This window comes from Cottoperca gobio, chromosome 24 (genome assembly GCF_900634415.1).
Source record: "Cottoperca gobio chromosome 24, fCotGob3.1, whole genome shotgun sequence".
Classification (NCBI taxonomy): domain Eukaryota; kingdom Metazoa; phylum Chordata; class Actinopteri; order Perciformes; family Bovichtidae; genus Cottoperca; species Cottoperca gobio.
The window spans coordinates 4,085,984-4,107,486 of NC_041378.1; the positions used below are offsets into that span (position 1 = coordinate 4,085,984).

The following is a 21,503-nucleotide window of genomic DNA, read 5'->3' on the forward strand; positions in this document are numbered from 1 at the left end:
AATGTTACTCTTTTGATTTAAACCTTTCTAATATGATTTAAAATTCAATTTTAAGGCCAATTTAGTGACCAAAATAAGAGTTTTTCTAACTCAATACAACGATACTTCTGCAACTATTCAGTATTATAGCACTAACTTTAACTTGTAGTTATCGTGACAAACTCCTAAAGAATAAACTGGAAGAATTAGTAAATAATTACAGAAAACAAAAAACATTTTGGGCATGAAACCCATTTTATTTCAACTTAATGCAGTTTAATCCAACACAGTTAGTGCACATGCAAAGTATCATATTTAAATATATACTGTATGTTTGTACCAAGTGTCATGTTTTAAAAGTTTTTAATATTTCAACATTTAGGTAATAAATTAACAAGATTGAAACTTTACTGAAAACACTGCCCACAATGAGTACACACTCTTAATAAAGCATAAAATACATGATAACTCCGTAAAACTGCAATGTTTGTGTTTGTACTTTTTTTTAAATCCAGAAAATATTTTTCTTAAAAACACAAATTCAGTGAAAGAAAAATAAAATCACAATTGGATAAATTTCTTTACCATGAAAAAAAAAAAGATATTTCTTTCACTTAAAGGTGTTATGTGTAGGATTTTCATGTGCTACACTTTACAGTCACTGATAACCGCTGAAGGGCGGCAAATCTGATCCCTTCCTCTGTTGCGTCTGAATATCCACGAGAGAAGCAAACGTGACTTCAACCTAAATCACCAGACGTAATGTTTGAACTGTCAAAGGTCCGAGTTATAATTAGAAATGAGAGAATACTACACATAGCACCTTTAAAAAAACATGTTCATGATTCACTGTTGCTCAGCTCATGACTATTGAAAATACAGTATTTAATCGTCAAACGGTGCACAAACCATTAACAGAAGAAAATAAAAAAACGATCACAGTTGAAGAAGCAACTACAGCATAGCCATGGGGGTACATCTACAAAAGTCTGGTACCGATTAATTAAGTGTTCTGTCACAGAGAACCGCTGAGTGATGACATTTCGGACATGTTGCTGAGAAGTTGATATGTCAGCGCTTTAGTAGCAAGCAAACGGACACAACATATTTTCGTTATGTGCCTGAGTGATGGAGGTAGAAATGTCCAATGCCGGGCTAATGGTTAATATCCAGCATAGGCAAGAATGAATTATACAACCATGTACTTACCTCATGTGTTTGTTTATTTTTTTATTCAATAGAAGTAGCATATGGCTTACCAGTGGCACAGTCTGCAACCTAACTCCACACCGTCAAAAGTGCATTTACTTTTGTCGTAGAGGGGAAGGTTAGGCTTGTCGCGGTGGGAGACTTAAAAAAAAATAAGAATTCAACATTTTGAGAAAAACGCTTATTTGCTTTCTTGTCGCGAGATATTTGAGAAGATTTATACGACTTCATGGCCGTGTAAGAAAGTATGAAGCTACAGGGAGCAGCTGGTTAGCTTAGCTTAGCACAAAGACTGGAAACAGGGGGAAACAGTTAGCCAACGCTGTAAGCTAACGCTCCCGAATTACCTCCACCAATGTGTTTTTGGTTTTGTTTGTCAGCAGTGTTACGGGAAAACTACTTGTCCGATTTTCAAGAAATTTGGTGGCAGTGTGTAACACGGGCCACAGAAGAACCCCTTAAATCATGGAGCGGATCCAAATCACGGGGGGGCGGATACACGCGTTGTTTTTCACTTATGGAAACCGCACTTTTTTTGTGTTAATTACCATGCTGGTAGCAGCAGCAAGCAGCTTCCACCTGTTTCCAGTTGTTATGCTAAGCTAAGCTAGCCAGCTGTTGGCTGTAACTTCACATTTACCGTAAGACGTTAAAGATCAGCGATCTTCTCACACTCACAGCAAATAACCAATTTTCTAAAAAGGTCAAACTTTTCCTTTAAGTCCTCGAAGAACACTGCCCATCACCAGTGTCGGTGATTTACATGGCTTCCATTAGAATAAAGTCGACACTATGAAGGTGTAGTTTGGCTTTAAACTAAAAAAAAAAAAACTAAACATTTTACACTGAAAAACACACAAGTTTGAAACTAAATGAGATTATAAAAACATAGCCCGTCACATCTGAATAGCTTATAAAACTAATAAAAAATGGTTGAGTATAAAATAGACAGCAGGTCTGATAACAGATCAACTCGTGAGTTTTGACTCCACAGGCTGAACAAAAAATAAAAATACAGGCCTCACATAAATTAAAATTTCCATTGTATATTTATCTGCCTATAGAGAAGCTGGCTGAACCGGCTGAACCTGAAGTGCTGACACGCTGGTTGTGTTTCTTTTGGCAGCCGAATTCTCTGCTGAAATCTCTATTAGAAAGACGTTAGCCTCGATCCCTCCCACCGGCAGCTGCTATCTATTTGTGGGGACGCCACTTTTCGTCAATCACCGAGGACATATGTTCACTAAATGCACTCGTCTTCCAGATAATAGCCGGTGGGAAGGTGTGGAGGAATATGTACCGGCGCTGGCTTGCTGGCTGATGCCACAGTGACAAGCCTAAGAGAAGTCAAATGGCAGTTCTCCACATTCGACAGGCACACGAAGTTACAGACCGGCCTTAAACGTTTAAATGGCTTTGTTTTACACGGAGCCAAATCAGAAGCAGTTGTTCTCATTTCAGCAAACGGAGATTTTTCTTTTTAAATACACGGAGGAATATTAATTTTTGGAATGATTATGGCTAACCCATTTAAAATGTGGGCAACAGATAATTTTCTAACGAGTCATTCCAAGACAAAAAAAAGTGACCATGTTCAATTATTTACCAAAGATGGTTTCATCTCACGATTATCACGAGATGACAAACAAAGATGATTGTGAGCACCATTGGGACTCTTTAAGTGCTGAGATCCACGTAGACCTTGTTCAACATAAAGAAAGGATCGTCACATGGAAGAAGATGGAGGGGAAGGGATCCCATGAGGGTTAGGTGCCAAAAAAATAACTTTCTGAAAGCTGAAAAAATATTTAAAAATATTATGGTGGCTGGATATCAAGTGGAGTTAAGAAAATATCGTTTAAAAAGCCCTGTTGGTGTTACGGTGTGTGTGTCCCTTTTTATTATTTATTTAAGTGGATACATCCTGTAGTTTGTAGGGAATCTGATTTAGTGCTGGATTTGGGTGAGAAAATATGAACGAGTGGACTAAATAAAAACAATTCAAGCAGCTCCAGTAATGGATCCTACGTGAAGGAATGATCTGCGAGGGACAGACAGAGAGGCTCAGTGATCGGGGCGTAGGGGGAGATAAATATGGCTTAAGTGTTTCTGCATATACTCCCACAGTCTGAGTGGAAATGACTCCTCAAATATTTGACGTCAAATTCTCTTGACTTTTGTTTGTTTAGGGAGATAAAAACAAGTGGCACCAAAATAACCACCTTTGTTATGCCTGAAACTAAGAGAGCCGCTGTGAGATTCAGGAGGAACAAGTACACACACCTAACACAGGCCCCAAAGAACACAAGGTTTTATGGGTAAAAGAAGACGAACGTTCAACATTTGATTGTCAGATGTTCCTCCGGCACAAAAAGCCCAGAAGAACAAAAAATGAATCATGGACTGATGCTCGTATTCACCTGGAGTAGTTCACACCAGAGGTCAGACAAACACATCAACAGTAAGTTGTATTATGGAGGCTAGATTTAGTTTTATTTATGATTTCAATATGTTCACGGTATTATTACATTGAACTCTTCTGAATAATACCTAACGTACAGCTCGTTTTCATCGTGTTCTGTAGTCAACAAACCATCAGGCAGCTTTTAATATCTCTACATCACTTCCAAACTCTGCAGGTGCACCAAGCAGACTTCGTCATCATCATCTACCTGTAATAATAATAATAATAATAATAATGTATAAATAATGAGATGTTATCTGTTTTAAGTGAAAGATCATTTTCTAAAAACAGTATTGTCTTTGCATATTTTTAAGAAAACTACAAGGTGGGGGAATTTCTTCCTTTTTCACATATTGATTAATAAATGAAGTACCAGCCCTTTTTGAATGACGAAAATAAAAACACTAACATATAGTAAGAACTGTGTTGCCTTTAAGCTGCAAGTGATTTTGAAAGATAACAACACGCTGGTCATCGTCACATCCAGAGATCCACCCTGAATATGACCAAAAGTTTGACTATTTGGACCTGAGATTTTGGCAAACTGCTGTTGAGATTCACTTTGTGAGATTAGGTTCGTGTGTTAATGAGCATCCGAGATTTGAAATGAATTAATGACCAAAGGCAAAACTCTTAAGATGGTTTAAGTCCTTTTTTTTTTTAAATGAGCTGGGTATAAAATTAACTCTCTAGAAATGACTTTAATTATGGTAAAACCCTAAAATAGCAGATTTAGCTTTAATACAGTCTCTGCTGTACGTCCGGTCTGTCTTCATCTCAGAAACAATATGCATCAGAGTGAAAAGAACTCCTTCTCAAACTAAATCTAAACTATTCATAGACAGTTACAGGCCAGATGTCGGTGACACATCGCAGGATTGTGCTTGAGAGCGATGAGTCTTAAAAGTAAAGTTGGCCCTTGGTGCAATGTTCGGTAGGTGTCTGCTTTCTGGGATCTAACTCACATTTTCTACTTTGCTTGTAGAAGAAGAAGAAGAAAACGTGTCCACTGGTTTGACTTCATGAAGATTTCAGTGACACCGAGTGATTGTTTAGCCTGGGGGGGGGGGGAACTATCGCAAGTATTGCTTAAAGGCTGTGGATCAAAGAAATTAATTGAGGCATGCTTGATCAAGTGGTGGTTAAAACGCACCGAACACCTCAATCGTTACAAGGCCCCACCATTGACTAGCATAGTTTTTGCATTACTGGATCATGGATTAAAGGAATACTCCGCTGTTTGTTTGTTTTAACCTTATATATATATATATATATATATATATATATATCTATATCTTTAATAGTTCAAGTACAAAAAGTAGCCATTGTTCATATGATGTGTATGATCATATCAGATGCAAAATTCCTCTGGCACACTTTGTCAGGCAAGTAGAACGGTTTGCGTCAACTCCGATGCACATATTAGCACGCTAAAATGTTTAGCTAACAGGGTGCACATGGCTCATTTAGCCTCGGAGATTGCAATGAATGCTGGGTGTTGTAGGAATGCTTCAAACAAGTTGGAATTTAACGTAACATTCAAGAGCTTACACTAAAAGCAGTGGAGTATTCCTTTAATCAAGGGCAGGCAAATGAAATCAGTGATATGCAGCCATTTCACAGATGGCACAGTAAATGAAATGATAAAAAAAATAAAAAAATAAATCATCAAGAAGAGGAGAAATGTGCCAGTGACAACCAGCTATGGCAAATTTGTTTTTAGGAAAAATATTAAGACCACATGAAACTCAAAAAAAAAAAGAAAGGTAAACAGGACACAACTTAAAGATACCTGTTGGCAACAAGACAAGGGGCCCACCTTTCATCATGTACCAATAAGCAAAAAGGCAATACAGGATGAAGAGCCATGAGGGGAAGAGTGGATGTGCTGGCCCAGTGTTTGATTTAATTTGGAATAAACGGTATAAAGAGGGTTGGTTAATACTAGTTACACATTGGTAGAGATCTTGTACTTGGGAGACATGTTATTATGGAACCAGATGAAACTAAAAATGACGCCCATGGTTTTGGGTATACGCTCGTCGTAGGCAAACGTCATGGCCTCGTGCAGCGGGACTTTCACCACCTCGATAAGCTCTCCCTCGCGTGGCTCACCTCCACCTGCGCTCACGCAGTTGTCGTCGGACACCTCGGCGTAAAACATGGTCTGCTTGGCCCCCGTTACACCTACGCCTGACCTGTGAGGGAAAGAAGAGAGACTTGTTAAGAATAAATAAGATTAATAACAAAAGAAGGGTCAACATCGGTGCAGCAGAGACAGAAATATCTTGACTTTCAGCTTTGAATGCTGGGAATAAGCAACATGCTTAGACGCTGTAGTATTTGAACAGAACTTCATCATAACAGGCGTGTCTGTCAAAAACACCCTCATAGGGGTCCTGAGGGTTAAAACGATACCTATCTATTTAATGGAAGCAGCCCACACATAACAACGGTGCTAGACAACACCAACAAAGCCAGAGGAGGTGTTCAAGTCAAATCAAAAGCACAGCTCTGAGAGCCGTCAGTGGAAGCTGTCCAGCTGCTGCTGGTCGATGTGGGGCTTCCTCTCAGGGAACTTTCACCTTCTGTGAGCTACATTTAAAGAGTTTGATGCAGACACTCTTTTTTAAATGTCAAACTAAAGAAACAAAGCAGTAAATGTGGGTTATTTCTGAGTGGACATAGCCTAAAACATAAATTAAAATGCTAACAAGATAATAATTGTTAAGGGACAAGAGCATCCAGAGGGAGCGACTAAAGCAGAAGTTAAAGCGTCTTGTGTTGGAACAGTTCATGAGTCTCAGTAACTTCAGTATCCACAATCAGCCGACCTGTAAGAAGTAATCCTCTTCAGTTTAGAGGCGGGCACATCGTAGCCACACTCCTCCAGCACCTCCTGTCGGGCGATCTCCTCCAGAGATAGGTTGGGTTTGTCCACCAGGCCGGCGCAGAGCTCGTAGGTGACCCCCGCTGTAGCCGGGGGCCACTCGGAAGAGCTCTCCCCCTCTGGGGCCGACTGGCCCTCCTGAGATTCGGGGGCGGTGGCGGCGGCTTCGGAGGCGCCCTCCTCAGTTTTTTCGGCAGACTGAGGCGGCTGCGTCTTCTTCCTTTCCCACTCGCACATGTATACAGCTGAAAAGACAGAACATGTTATTATACCTGAGAGAGGGTCTAAGGATTTCTATCTCTTACTTTAATGAACTTAAAACGAAGGATGTTTGACAGATATCTAATTTAGGGCAACACAGATACAGTTTTTTGCTTCATTTCGTTGTAAATTGAATATTTTTCTTGAGTAAATAATTGACAAATCAACCACAGGATGCACGCTAATCATTGAAAGCTTCCCTGTAACACTGTAATATCAAGAAAATGTTAATCTCATGCAATATAATAATCAGATATAATCATTAAGATATCAAATCAGTACAATATCAGGGTTTTAAAGTCTAAACACTTATTGTCCGATAGCAATAAGCTAACCCACGTATCGTACACTCCCTAAATAAAATATCAAATGTGGTTTCTGTTGTAGTCAAAGTGATTTATTTCAGATAAAGGACGGAGAGGGAAAAAAGATATCAATGCCCAGACTTCCTTGAATTTAGCACACTGCTATGTGGAACAGTCCCTGGCGACTTCCAACAAAGGAGGTTAGGCTGCTTTGTAACAGGGCCTCTTGCGTTCTATTTATGAGTCTGCATTGTTACTGAGATCCAGGAGAATAAACAGGGATTGTAATGAACTGCTTTTTTAGCGAAAGTGCCCACAGGATATACAACAATATAGATGGAGCTGTGTGACAAGAAGAACGTGAACCGAGTAGATTGCGGAGCGGTTAGTCTCCTGCTTCGCCTGGTGAAATATTACCTGGACGGAACTGCTTGACAAGGACAAAACAGTGTGAGCTGGTGTTGAAGATCAGCACTGATACACTAAAGGAAAAGAGGGGGGGGGGGGGGAAAAGGACAAGTTAGTAAGTGTCAGGAGTTACTGGGGTTAACAATTCTGGAGAACATCCAGCATTTGGGGAACGGTGGCTCCACAAGTATTGAGGATCTGGAACAGAATCGATAAGGAACTGAATAATCAATGGACATGCTAAGTTAACCAGTTCTCATCCAATCAGAATACAATGTCCCGCCTCGTGTATCTTTCTATTGGACGATATAGCACACATGGTTATGATACAACATTGTGTGTCTACATACACACCCCCTGTTCACATGTTTCCCGCTGCACACACCGTCTGCAAACCCTCATGGACGGATGATTTGGGATTCAAATGTGGCTTTAAAATGTAGTTAAATCTGAGTAAACAAACTGAAATTAAAGCATGAACAAGACACACACACACACACACACACGTTGTTTTTCATGCTAACCCATACTCCATCCACATCCCGTATCATCCATCCAGACAACCATACTTCAATGAAGCGGCATCGCCCTTGAAAAGCTCTGACTAAAATCTCAATGAACTGAAATTGGAAACGTGTGAATGAAGTTCTGAAACTAGAAATGATAACAAAAAGGAATTACTATTATATATATACTATATATACTATTCTGAAATGAGAGGACCACATCATCCCAGAGTCAAACGATGACTCTCACAAGCAGGATGTGTGTGGAGATAACAATAAGAAGGAAGGTCAGTGTGATGTGCTTCACCACTGGCACCCAGTGAATTGTATATACACACACACACACACACACACACACACACACACACACACACACACACACACACAGGGGGGTTCACTGCAGTGTGTGTGTGAGAGTGTGTGAGCGTGACTGTCGCTGCCAGTGGAGACTTGAGGCCTGGGATCGGTGTTGGGAAAGCGGATGTGTCTGAGGCGGCAGGAAGCCCTGCCCTGTCTTTCCCATGGTGAGAGGGAACCAGGACGTTGCTATTACGACTCATTTGTAGCAACAGCGCCTGAGCTGATACTGATTTAATATCCGTTTGCAATACAGATATTTAAAGTCTATTTGCAACAACATGTGAGAATGTCAGCTGACCTGGGTGTCAAGACCTTTGAGGCCCAAACCATCATGAGCCCATATGGCTACGTTCAGACTCAAAGCCTTCGTGCTCGATTGAGATGTATTGCTCAGGTCTGATTTTGTGTTTGGCTGTAAACATTATGTTCTTTAATTGGACTGATATCAGATTCAATATCAATATTTCTGTGGAGCAATGGCCACTTCTATATCATGACTGTATCTAGATTAGGACAACACGGCACAAATCTATTTGATTGACTGAAACCATGCTTTTGGGAATTGAGGCCAGAGTAAACATAAATCGTCCTTTAGATCATAAACAAGATGACAGATTAGCCAGATTAGCCGCCACTTTACTTGTTCATCCACTTCCCTCCTCCAAAGCTCCTTCCTTTGCTCTCACCTCCTTAACAGAAAGGACTTGCTTCTCCCTTCAAAACGTTAATGGAGTTTGATTCATCACTTCGTCTCAGCTTTTATCCACAGATTATGTTGATGAACTCAAAGGAGAGGAGCCACCACATTTCAGGATGGGATTCACTTCAAAATAAACCTCAACCGCAGTTACATCCCGAACGTCGGAGCAATGAAAAAGCAGCACTGACATTTGTGACAGCCAACAGCTGTAAAAGATAGTCTGCTGGGAGTATCGCCACGGTGGAGTACAGGTATAGATGAGATAATGTGGTAGATTTGGGCTAAAAGTGGGACACGCAAGCCTGAGGCAATGGAAGCTGTCCCCTGAGGCAGGCCTGGGTCTTGTAGTGCTGTTCCACACCATTACAGCTGTTCTGCAGCTTCCCGCTGAAGAAGAATCCTCTAATGGTTAAACCAAGAAGCAGGCTAAACGGACGCTCAGGATCTTTCATGCACCGTTAAGCTTTCTCTGCAGGGCTGCAAAACTGGTTTATGGCATAAGACATATGAGGAGCAGGACTATGCAAAGCTCATCGGGTCCTCGTAGTACAAGAAAGAACTGTCTTATGTACTAAATAATCTATATTCTGATACCAGAACAGAGGCATATTGTTGGGCATGACCAACAACTCTGGAGACAAATGTTCTTTTAGTTCTTTAAACTTTTGCTAATTGAGATATATTTGTATGCACAATACTTAAGTTGGTTAGACCAATTTCTTTGATTGACTAATTTGAGTGCGTTTATTTAATATATATATTTTTTTTTAGAAAACCCCTTGCTAGAACACACTTTGTTGAGTGTAGACGTGGATCTTACTTCCTTTAATCATCCTCATCATGACCTTACTGAAGCCTACCAGTGGGAAATGAAACTGACTGTTTACAAATGAATCCCAAAGGTGAAACACAAAACAATATGTTCCCTCCACATGTATTAGCTGGATGAGGATACATTAATACTGAGACATTATCAAAACTCTTGAAAGTGAAAGTGAAAGGCATGGAAGCGAACAAAGACCCACGAGCAGATGACCTAGCCCATCGTCTCTAAAATGTCGTGCACAGACTAAAAATACTGGCTGTAAATGTTACTTCAAGTAATAAACAAGAACCAGCACGCAAACATACCCATAAACACATAGGTGTCAAAAAAGCAAAGCAACGGGAGTTTGCACATCCAGCCTACATGTGTTTTTGTAGATTTGGAGATGGCTTATGACCGTTTCCCACGAGAGTCGTGAAGGAAGTTCTTGGTGGGTGCAGGCTGCAATACTGTATCTCTGGGTGTTCAGACTTTTGTGATCTGGACAGCTGTTAAGTACAGGTGTGAATGCACCCGAGACGCACTGAGATCCACATTCGAAGGATCGTCTATTCAACGGACGTCCGCGTAGTCGACAATAAGCGCTCAGTCGCTGGCTTTGTCCATAACGTCGCCACCAAGAGTGAATCTTGTGTTTGCAATGTTGTTAACATACCGTCTGTGTTTCTGTCCCGGTGCTCTGCACAGATCGGACACCCGCCCGTCTGCTCTTTCCGGCGGTAAACAATAACCTTATATTTTTAGGTTAATAAAATGTATCTGAACATATCACATATAGACCGCCGTTGGGTGTACGGCACTTATTCATTAGTGATCGCACATTTCTGTAGAAACGTATGATTGATTTCAGTAACTTCTAAAAACACGTGAATACATACATAACGAGCGGTGAAGTGAGATCTGATCACAAGTGATCACTCAAGACGCATCTGGACACACATTCTAATGCCAGGTGTGCCGTGATCGGATCACAAAAGACGCACGTTAATGCCCGGTCTGAACAGGACCTCTGCCTTTTGCCAATGATGCAATTATGTTCAATTCATCACGTTGTGACATCCAGTGGACACACGAGGGCGATTGAAGGTCAGCAACTCCCAGTTGGAGGCCATGTGACGGAAAACGGTGGATTTACCCTCTCAGGGTCAGGGTGAGGGTAAGATGTGGTGTGAGATCGATTGGCGGATTGGAGTGCCGTCTGCGGTTAAGCCAGCATTGTAACGGACGACTGTGAAAAGGAAGTCTGAAGGTCAAAGAACAATATTGTCAGTTGACCCAAAACAAGATAAGTGGCGGGAAAATGGACGGATGGTCTAAAATAGCAGAAACCATGTAAATGGCCACTGAGAGACGATCATCTTTAAGAACCACGAAGCGTAGACGCCGTTCAGTTTGTGCGTGTCCCTTACAAATTCAAGTCCTGGTGAAGGTGAATGTTTGGGAAAAGTAGAGCCAAAATGATAAATATAAGGAGGAATGTGTTTTAAAACCTACAAAAGAAGTAGCTCACAGTAAACTGATCTCGGGAAGCGTGGAGGACTATCTTCCTTTCACTTTTACAGTACGTTAAACACAAATCTGTCTTCCACATTTTTTTTGCTAGGGCTCCTAAAATATGATAAGAAGGGTCCTGCTGAGATGTTATGCGCACTTAAACAAAAATGTAAAACAACCCTGGATCCTTTCTAAACGGGGGGAATAACACTTTGACAGAATTTCCACCCGGGGGAAAGCTGGATGTTCCCATGGGCTGTTTTCTTTAGGAAGTACAGGTTTGAGGTTTACTGCTTTTGTCCCAGTGGAACTATTTTTCACAGGGACCTCTCTTTGGGATCAGGAGTGGAGGAAAGAGGGCTTAAATGACCTGAGACTTACCTCAGGGCATTCTGGTACCCTGGGCAGAGTGGGGGGGTAGGAACTGGGGTTTTTTGACGCAAACGTGTGATATTTCTCTTACAGTGCCCCCTGTGAAGCCCAAGACATTTATAGCCATTGCCAAGTAGAATAACAGGTCGCCAGTTCCCGAAAAGCAAGGTCTGTTTTGGTTTAACAGTCCAAGTACTTGGCATCTTTAAGGGATGCTCGAGAAAGGTATACAAATACAATGAGTGCTAGTAATGGCTACAGGTACAAGGACACGCACAAAACAAGCAGCAACTTATTTATGAACATATAACTATCAATTAATTTACATGTAATGTACCAGAAAGTCCTTCAAAAATAATAATTACTGCATGTTTTGTGTCTGTTTCCATGTATAATTTGAAATAGTTCAATTGAAAGAATATCCAACAGTAGAGAATTAAATGTGTTGTTACCTATCATGGGTTCGCATGAAGTCCCAGGATTTCTTTGTGCCATTCTGTGAAGGAATAAGACAAAAATAAAAGGTTAATACAATTAACAAGTAACACTATTTTAATGAAACACTTGTGAAGCCAAGTTTATGCAACACGTGTGCATACAGTGTGTCTTCAGTGTACCACAACTTCTCACTCCCTTTGTTGTATGTCACTTGTATGGCAGGATGTCAAATCACTGCTGATTTATTTAATTTGATGACTGTAGAGGCAATCAGCTGCCACACGACTGATGCTTGCTAGGGCTTGTTCAAGTATTGAAATATCACAAAGCACAGCCGACAAAAACACACTGGGCATGCACCAAACAGGACGTTGTTGAGCTTTATTATTTGTAGTTCAGCATAAAGCATGTAAACTTTAACGTTTATAATTTGAATAATATCTTAAAAAAGCAGCCAAAACTTTGCATGAGAAATAACAATGTGTGTTGCATATTCAATATACAGTTACAGGCTACCAAAAGCAAGACACGGCTTTCAGCAAACACTGGCAATAATCTGCATTTAGGGGTCAGATGTCCGGGACATCCTGTGAATTACAACTCAGAAAAGTGTCCTATTATGTATTGTTTGTGATGTTAATGTCCTAATATTTATCCACAGAGGATCTAAACTGATGGTCTTAGTTCCACGGAGAGGTTCCTGAGTACGAAGTTGTTGTAGCCGAGTGTTTGCGTGCCCTGTGGTCACGTCATCACATCAACAGGACACATGCAGCTCAACACTCCTTCAGTAAATTTCCAGCAGCACGATTGCAAAATCAACCCGCCTGAGCAGGTCTGCGACCAGCACAAAGGAAACACGATCACAATGAGTAAATACCAAATACTCTGGCATACTGACATCTTAAGTATGTGGGCAGTGAGACACATTGTCTGATTGTTGGCTCATCACTTTGCAGTAAGCATAAAGGGACAATGAGGTAACAATCCTGACAGTCCAGTTCATTTTGAGGTTATTTTTAATTCAGGGTGTGAAGCTGCGAGGGAAATGAAAATATGTAATTCATCACTTTCTTTCTTTTTTCACATTCTTATTGTGAAGTCAACAGATTGTTCTCACGATGAGGTAGAGGTGCCTGCAGCTGTGGCTCAGTCCGAACAAAAGATGGACTTCCGCACGCTGCTTTTCAGTTCTAAACATTAGCATGTAAATATCGGCGGGTCCATTTTGCAAGGCAGAAATCGATATCGGTAAATCAAGCGGAAGTCACTGTGGACGGATCTGACGAAGAGCTGCAGGCGAAAGGCATCAAGATAAGTGACACCTTCAACCCATTCATTATTGGGTTTTTTTATCATTCACATTAAAATCAGCAAAGATGTGTGAATCAAACCGAACCACAAACTTATTCCTCTCTCCACTTTGCATGCTGGATAGAAATACGGTGAAGTCGGCCTACTTTTTCTACGCCTGAGGAAATATGGCCATGATTCAAATTTTCGGCTACACCTCCTCTCCACCCACGAGCTCTTTCAAACGCAGGGATGACAGCTTTACTAGAACAGGCTTACTTCAGCTACAATGGATGTGCCTTCGTGTGTGCCAGTGTGGTGGTGCAGTTTTAGTACCACCCAAGAAATGGGAGGAGGTGAAATGGCAAACTAATTGCACGGATAGAATCAGACATAATAAAGCTACTGTTGTGGCAACAGGGTTTGAGTTAGGATGTGCCGCTCTGCCAAAGATGTACTCAGAGCTGCAGTGTGCAACTTTAAGATGTCTATCGAAAAGGGAATAAACTCACGCACAAAGCTTTCAATTGGAACTTAGTGATTGAAGAGAGTAAAGGGGGGGGGCGTGCATCCTTTCTCACGAGACTCTGGCATTTCACAATCACAATCGCTCTTCATTTACTTACACAGAAACAGACATAAACTTAAGAACAACGACCTCAAAGCTAAGTGTATTACGTACACAATAATGTGAAGAAATAAGTATATAAATATATATAAAAGCACCAATGATAAATATCAAATAAAAAGTATATATGTCGTTAATGTCTGTACAATTTAAATACAACAATAGAGCACACTATAACCTCAAAACAAATTCAAGCACACTTAGTGTAAGTTTCCAAACATACTGGTTATTTCAGACCTATGACCCCCCCCTCCTTTGAACACCAGGCTAACCTGCCCTCCATACAATCAATGAGTGTACTGGATATCATACAGTAACTAAAACCTCCATTTAAAAGCTAATAGCGTAACACTGAAGAACAAACCACAATGCTTTGTTTATCAACAAAACCTTTACTATTATCATTCATCCATAAAAATAAAACTACTCTGAATCCCACTTTCAGTCCTCAACATCATCCAAACGGTCAAACGGCCGGTGCGTGACCCAACAGGTCACAGCCACAGGGCCTCAATGTGAAGCCAAGCTAGCATAATGCCGTTCATGCATCATTAACGATGGTGTTGTGGTGTGAAATGAGAGCATGAAGCCAAAGTTTGTGTACGTTTAGTTATGGTATTGCTACGGTGTCACCTTTATCTACTGTAACAGATATTATGTCAGGTCACTGATGAAGGAAACGTTTGAAGTTGAGGAGATACTTTTACAACTGACTTCAAGCACATATTTATCAATGAATGGAGCAAATTCCACTTCCCTGTGCACGTACATTAATATTGAATAAAACATATTATTCTTTACATTTTGCAAACATTTAAGCTTCTGAATCTTTTACAGTAAAACAAATTGCATTTAGTTTCATCAATATTTCGTCCAAATTGCCCGTAAACCATCAGTGCAGGCTCATGCTGCAGTGATACACACTAAGCCAGAAAGACCTAAAGACGGCAGTGATGCCAGTAATCTTCTTTCTCGCTGTCAGCCATTAGTAAGGTGTTGACATCATCAAAACTCCTCGCTGTGGAGTCATGTCATGAAAGATGCTCTGGCGGAGCTGCAGACAGTCTATAGTGTAATTACTCTCACAAAAACCTGTCATGTCAACAAAGTGTGCCGAGTGTCTTACACGCCATCATTCCTCCTTGAGGCCAAGCCGGCCGCACCCCTCTCGCTTTTCCTCGGTGAAAGCAAAACTAGTGTGAAGGCGTGAGTGTGATAAATCACTTGTCGTGACTAAGGCGGAGATGCACTTCTCGTGGCTTTGTAAAGCGTCCTTATTGAATAATGTATGAGCAGTTTTTCCTGTCAATTAACCTTCACAGATATTTCTGGGGTATGTTCAAGTAGATTATAAACAAAGATGTACAGTACATATTCCCAACACGATATGGCTGCAAAGTGCACTTTCTGTATATGAATTATACTTTGAAGCAGGAATAACTAGGGTACTTTTTGAATATATATCAATACATGGGACATTCCTTCTTTTGTTGACATTCTTTAGGCAATTGTTTTAATAAATGTTTAGTCAATAAAAAGGTGCTATGTGGAGGATCCAGCAACACAGCGCCAATATTTACAAAACAAATATATGGTTTGTGGTTCAGAAACAATCATCTGCAAAACAACTGGTAAGAAGCCATCGACAGTGTTGCCTGACTGAAGTGATTTAGACAGTCTGCGCTGATTTGAAGGGATTTACTGACCATCAGAAGCTGTGAAGCAGCACTTCAGAGGACCTTCACCAAACAATAAGGCGTCAGGGTTCACACACCCTCCGACTCTGGACTAAAGCAGGTGATTCTGAGCGTAGGTTTACAAGTGAATACAAGCCAGCTAAGAAGACACAACATGCAAGTCAGTAAGACGACTTTGAAGTTACCAGGAGTTGCATTTCTCCTGTTTTGGCAGAGGCTAACCACCTCCAAAAGAAAAATCCCTCACAAGACAAAAACAAGTCATCCAGAGTGATTCCAGGGAGGGGAAACAGGTCAGAGGGATATCTTCCCAACAGGAAGTTGCAGAAATGTCACCAGCAATACCAGTAATATCAGTTAGTAGACCAGGAGAAAGACTGTGTGGTTGCACTGATTAAACAGCAAAACGATGATTTCTTTTCCAGCAACAACATACTGTACGAGGTAAAACCACTCACACACACCCTCTCTAGTATCCTGTCAACACTCACAGATGGTGGGGTTCCCCTCATTACTCGGGCCACTTGCTGAGAGAAGGGGGGCGGGGACGGCCTGAATGGCCCAGGGGAGACGGAGAATCATGGCCGACATGGATTACGACAGAGAGATTAGCCCGTGGGGAGGGAGAGGGAGAGAGAGAGAGAGAGAGAGAGAGAGAGAGAGAGAGAGAGAGAGAGAGAGAGAGAGAGAGAGAGAGAGAGAGAGAGAGAGAGAGAGAGAGAGGAAGGGAAGCAGGAACAGGCTACACAGGACCTTGAAATTAATGTGGTCCCTCTGGCTTTGGGCATCAGAAATGACAGAGTCCTGTGTGAATGGCTATTGTAGGGAGGGATGTATGGACTTTTAGGTGCTTTAAGTCTAATAACCATCACACACACACACACACACACACACACCTCCATAGACTATAAAGCCGGCAGCTGCAGCAGAAAAAAAAAAAAATCAACTACCGTCCTCAAATACAATAGCGCTCTTTGAATCTCAACATGTGCTCTCCAGTTTTTTTCTGGTTTTAGCTTCAGTCTCTGTCTTCTCACCAGCCTGAACAAAGGCAGCAGGGCCATCATACACACATTACAACCAGTGAACTAATGATCGGTTTAAAAATGACAATGACAAAAGGCATGTGCACCTGCACAAACCAATCGACGAGTAATGACGAAAATTACAGATCCGCAGCGTTAAAACAACCCGATATAAGTTGTTTCATATCCACGAGTGCCGAACCCAATGTCAAGGACACACTCCTGCTCAAGTACACACCCATGTGACTGTGTCCTCGAGTGAAATCCACAGAAAGCATGAAGTCCTCAAATCACATCGAGCCAGTTTGAATGTTAGTGTCCCCTCGATGCAAACTGACGTAATCTCTGTTTGATTAAAACATTCATGTGAGATCATTTCTTCACATCCATGCATGCTTTAGTTTCTCACGTGTTAGAGCTGGTAGCGTACTGAAGCAGTTCATTTATTAACAACAATTTAGAAAATTGGTTAATGACTGAAGTTGTTTGTCAAGGAATACAAACTAATAGTCTTCAGCCACGCTAGCTGCTCTGTGAGGCTGATGCTCGTCATGCTAACATCCATGTGTGGCAGGTTAATTGTGCCACCTTACTTGAAGCATGCTAACATTTGCGCATTGTATTATGTTTCTAAATTGAATATCTTTGGAGTCAGAGCACGTACGGCGTAGTCAGAGGCAAAACAAGACGATGAGCTTTCGTTTTGGGATTGCTTCTTCAGCACAGCGCTGTGAGACTTGTGTAATATGGGTAAGTTAACATCTACAGACTACAGGAGGCTATGTAAAGGTAGTTTAATTGAAGGGGAGCGCTGTCATTCTGTATATATCCTGTTCATTGTTTTTACGCTCAATAAACATAATATTTGAGCAGAATTTCTCCCTATCGTCCGAGAGATTTGAAAATCTTCTGGGACACGTGGACTGTCCAGAGAGCGCACTGATGGATGTTGAAGCTGTGTTGTTATTATTACATGTTATGTTAAGTCAGGGTTGTTTCTTCTCACGTGTGCGACAAGAAAACCTTGAACCATGATGAAGGTTAGTATAACAAAACAGCTGCTGAGTCGACTCAATACATTAGGCTGTGATAAACTTAACTTAGTTTGTTTTATAACAACTATAACTTTAGTTCAGGTAAATCAGGGAAATGTTCCAGCACGAGATGATTTACACTGAATACAACCGTTATTCATTACTTGAATATGTTCACTGGGTAAAACAATAAACTAATTGTGTTAGTTTCCACTAAATGATGAAATTGAATTATCGCTCTGCCCTAAATCAAAGATTTAAAACATGCATACAATCCTCCACAGACTCACTCGAACACATTAGGCCCATTTTACTGCCATGACTCGAGCTTGAGACCATAAATAACTATTCATGTGAGAAAATGTGTGTTTTAAGTCCATAATGGAGCTCATATTCACTGAAGGAGTACCGGGGCCACTAACTGTACGCTATACAAGATAAATAATTCCAGATGAATAATTCAAGTCATTATAATGAATAAGTGGAAGGTAATTATCCTGCTCCAAGTAGCAACCCGTGATTCAACGTGAGCACGAGGCGACAGAGATAAGAGGGGTTTCCCAGAGTCAACGAGGGACAATCACCTGCTTTGTAGAGCGGCGAGGGAGAGGAGACAAAACACCAGTAAACACTAATGATGAAGAGCGCCTCTCACACATGACATTATCTACTTTTAGAGTGCGTTTCTGTTTGCGTGTGAATAGGTTTCGGTCAGTGACCAGTGGCTAAGCTGCAGATGTACCGATGAACATAAAAGGTTTGGGGAAGAGATGCTCCCTCAGTGTGACTGAAAGGCCTTTGTGGGGAGTCCCTGAACAGCCCCTCCCGAGCCGCACAGGAGAGATGACGAGGATGAAAGGCAGGACAGGACGGAGAGGGAGTCCACCGTCGTCTCTTTTGTTGTCCATCTGCTGTCTTAGCCGTTCCGCCATTCTCTTGACAAGCTTAACCCCCCCCACTGCTGTCACAGGTGTAAACCCCAAATGGGAAGAAAAAAAAAAACTCCTCACTGAGCTCCCCTCAACAAGAGAGCCTTAGTACTTGAGTTTTCTGACTAAATTGAAAGCAACATTACAAAAGAGAAGCTTCAAATTATAGATAGTTGCCGTTTCCGTATGTTTCCAATCTGGATATTGAGCGCCGAGTGAACAAAATAACCTTTACCTTACATGTACTAATGACATGAACTGTACTTCTTCAGTAACATCACGTTAAACTTGAAGGGCACTCCGAGAGCTACACACTTCCACAAGCCAAAACCAAAAACATAACCTCCTCCAGAGGTCATAATGAAATATTCCTATCATCTACAGGGAAAGTAGAGCGTGAGTATTACCATAAATACATCCTCTGCACCACTGTCTGTCACTTTCCTCATTTTACATAACAGAAGCCAAGTCTACAACCCAGGAACAGAGAAGCTGCACAAATATTTTGAAACCTAAAAATAAATTCTTCCTGGACTGCAGCCTATGTTTGGGTGAGGAAGCATTTCTCACTTTGCTGGAGACCATCAGGACACACAGTCATCACACTTTCCCTTCAGAAGGACGACGAAATAATATTAATATATTCTTTTAAATGATAAACCTGTAAAATGCAGATAAATAAGGCACAGTAATAATGATTTAGAGTCATGCTTCAGGATTACAATCTCATGCCTTTCAATTTCCACTATGCAGTGAACAATATTGAGCATTTACTGCAAACCACGAAGGCAGCTAATATGAAATTTGACAGCTTTGGATCTCCTGAGATAAAAATGTACAGTTAATGAGATTTCGGTCACAGATGATTCACTCTCCCCGCCCTGTTTGCCACCATGACCTGGATAGGCAGCTAAAAATGGATAGCTAGATGGATGGATGGATGGCCACTATACATGCACCATCAAGCCCAATAAAAGAACATGCTATATAGCCAGTATATGCTTGTGTGACTGTGCCAAAGTACGTCTTCAGGATACTGAATCTATACAAGCACTGCTAAAGCATATGAGGAAACAATTGATATCAGAGGGGTTGATTTCTAATTTCCCGATGACCACAGAGAGCAAGACAATACACAAAATGAACTCTATATAACATCTACATAAACACTTCATGAAGCGTATGTGTTACTGTAGAGCACGTAAGAACTCATCCCCCTCTACCCTTACTGATACTGTGACTTTGGCATCCATCTTTTAACCCTTTCACACTTTTTTTGGACAAAGCCTAAGTGTACAATGACGATGATGTCTCCAGTATGCACCCTGGGAATGGAATAAGCTGCAAAATATCATTACTTTAGAAGTACTCTCCTCTTTTAATATCTTTAAAGTTATATTACTAACTGCTCTGAAGTAAATATGTTGCTGTTTTACATGCTTATTGACTGGATTGTGGATGGAAGGATGTTGCTGGTGTGACTCTCTTATTTTACTATTTCCCTTGTGTTGCCTTTATGTATTGTATGTGTTCAACATGTGAAATTGTTTTTATGGAACGGGACTCCCTGGAAGAAGAAATGGGATCTCATTGGGACCTTCCTGGTTAGGGTTGTTAAAGGATATATTAAAACAATAATGTAAAAGACTGCAGCTGTCCCTAGCTGTGTGCATATTTCCTGGCTGTGTTTCATGTTATATCCTGGACCTGTAATGTGGTAAAAGAAACATTTAGAGTAGTTTTAACTATAAATTCCCACAGGATATGAACAGGCAAGTCTCTACATTGTTTCACATATAAATGGGCAATTTATCTCAGTGTTAACCTTTCTTTCAGACCTCTGACCTGCAGACACTAACACCACACAGGCTGCATTCACACAGGAGTCAATTAGACAGTTGGGATCTCATCTGACCTGCTAGTCAGACGAAAAACATGTCAACACCACCTCCTTATACTAATGCAAAACATGTGCTAACGTTAACGTGAGGCTCCATCTAAAAAACCTCTCCAGCAAGCTACCGTTAGCATGCTAGCTTATAGCTGTCTCGGGTTCATGTGAAAGATAGAAACACACCGTAACGTGAAAACAAAGCGAATACGGTTGTTTAGTCACTGTGGTTAAAGTAACACCAATTGTCGCTGTCAACGTCTGTGTGTAAGGTCAGTTTAGCCTTCATGTTATGCTAGCATGCTAGCTGCAAAATGAATGGGGGGTTGGGCTAGCCTACAGCATCCAGCAGCCTGTATCATCAACCGTTATAAGACAGAAATAACTCACCTGGTTATAGTGCACCCTGAACGGTTTCAGATAGTCGGACTCTGTGCACGGAGTGACTTCAATGTTGTTTATTTCTTCCATAGTTTACACTTGGAGCAGGATTGTTGGCTGACCGATGGATGTCTGTCACCGCCGCACACTAACTGACAGTGGAGGAATGTCTACGGAAGCCGGGAGAGGACATACGACTGAAACATGAGGGTGGCATGAGAGGTGAAGGGAACAACATTAGGGATGGAGAGCAGTTCATTTCTTTATAATGGATACTGATTCAAGCTTTTTTTGGAATAAGAGTACAAATAATTAGTCTAAGTATTCTTAAGAAAATTTACATTTTTATAATATAAATATAAATTCCTTTAAAATAACAAATTCCTTTAAAATAACAATTATTAATTGGCACA

The 21,503-nt window shown here is 41.0% G+C and overlaps 1 protein-coding gene across 1 annotated transcript; it reads right to left on the bottom strand.

Moving 5' to 3' along the window:
* Positions 1 to 211: 211 nt before the first annotated feature.
* On the bottom strand, positions 212 to 21,303 carry nudt14 (nudix (nucleoside diphosphate linked moiety X)-type motif 14). Its single transcript, XM_029425615.1, has 5 exons — positions 21,100 to 21,303; positions 12,227 to 12,270; positions 7,526 to 7,590; positions 6,487 to 6,787; positions 212 to 5,850 (listed from the first exon to the last, which is right to left on the bottom strand). The coding sequence occupies exons 1-5, from the start codon at positions 21,178 to 21,180 to the stop codon at positions 5,601 to 5,603; spliced, it is 741 nt and encodes a 246-aa protein (XP_029281475.1). The 5' UTR covers positions 21,181 to 21,303; the 3' UTR covers positions 212 to 5,600.
* Positions 21,304 to 21,503: the final 200 nt, after the last annotated feature.

Excerpts from the sequence above, each read along its gene's own strand:
- nudt14 (XM_029425615.1), bottom strand. The coding sequence starts at position 21,180 with ATGGAAGAAATAAACAACATTGAAGTCACTCCGTGCACAGAGTCCGAC. Across the intron at positions 6,788-7,525 it reads TGTCAAGCAGTTCCGTCCAG|CTGTATACATGTGCGAGTGG; the intron begins GTAATATTTCAC and ends CTGTCTTTTCAG. Across the intron at positions 5,851-6,486 it reads AAGAGGATTACTTCTTACAG|GTCAGGCGTAGGTGTAACGG; the intron begins GTCGGCTGATTG and ends TTTCCCTCACAG.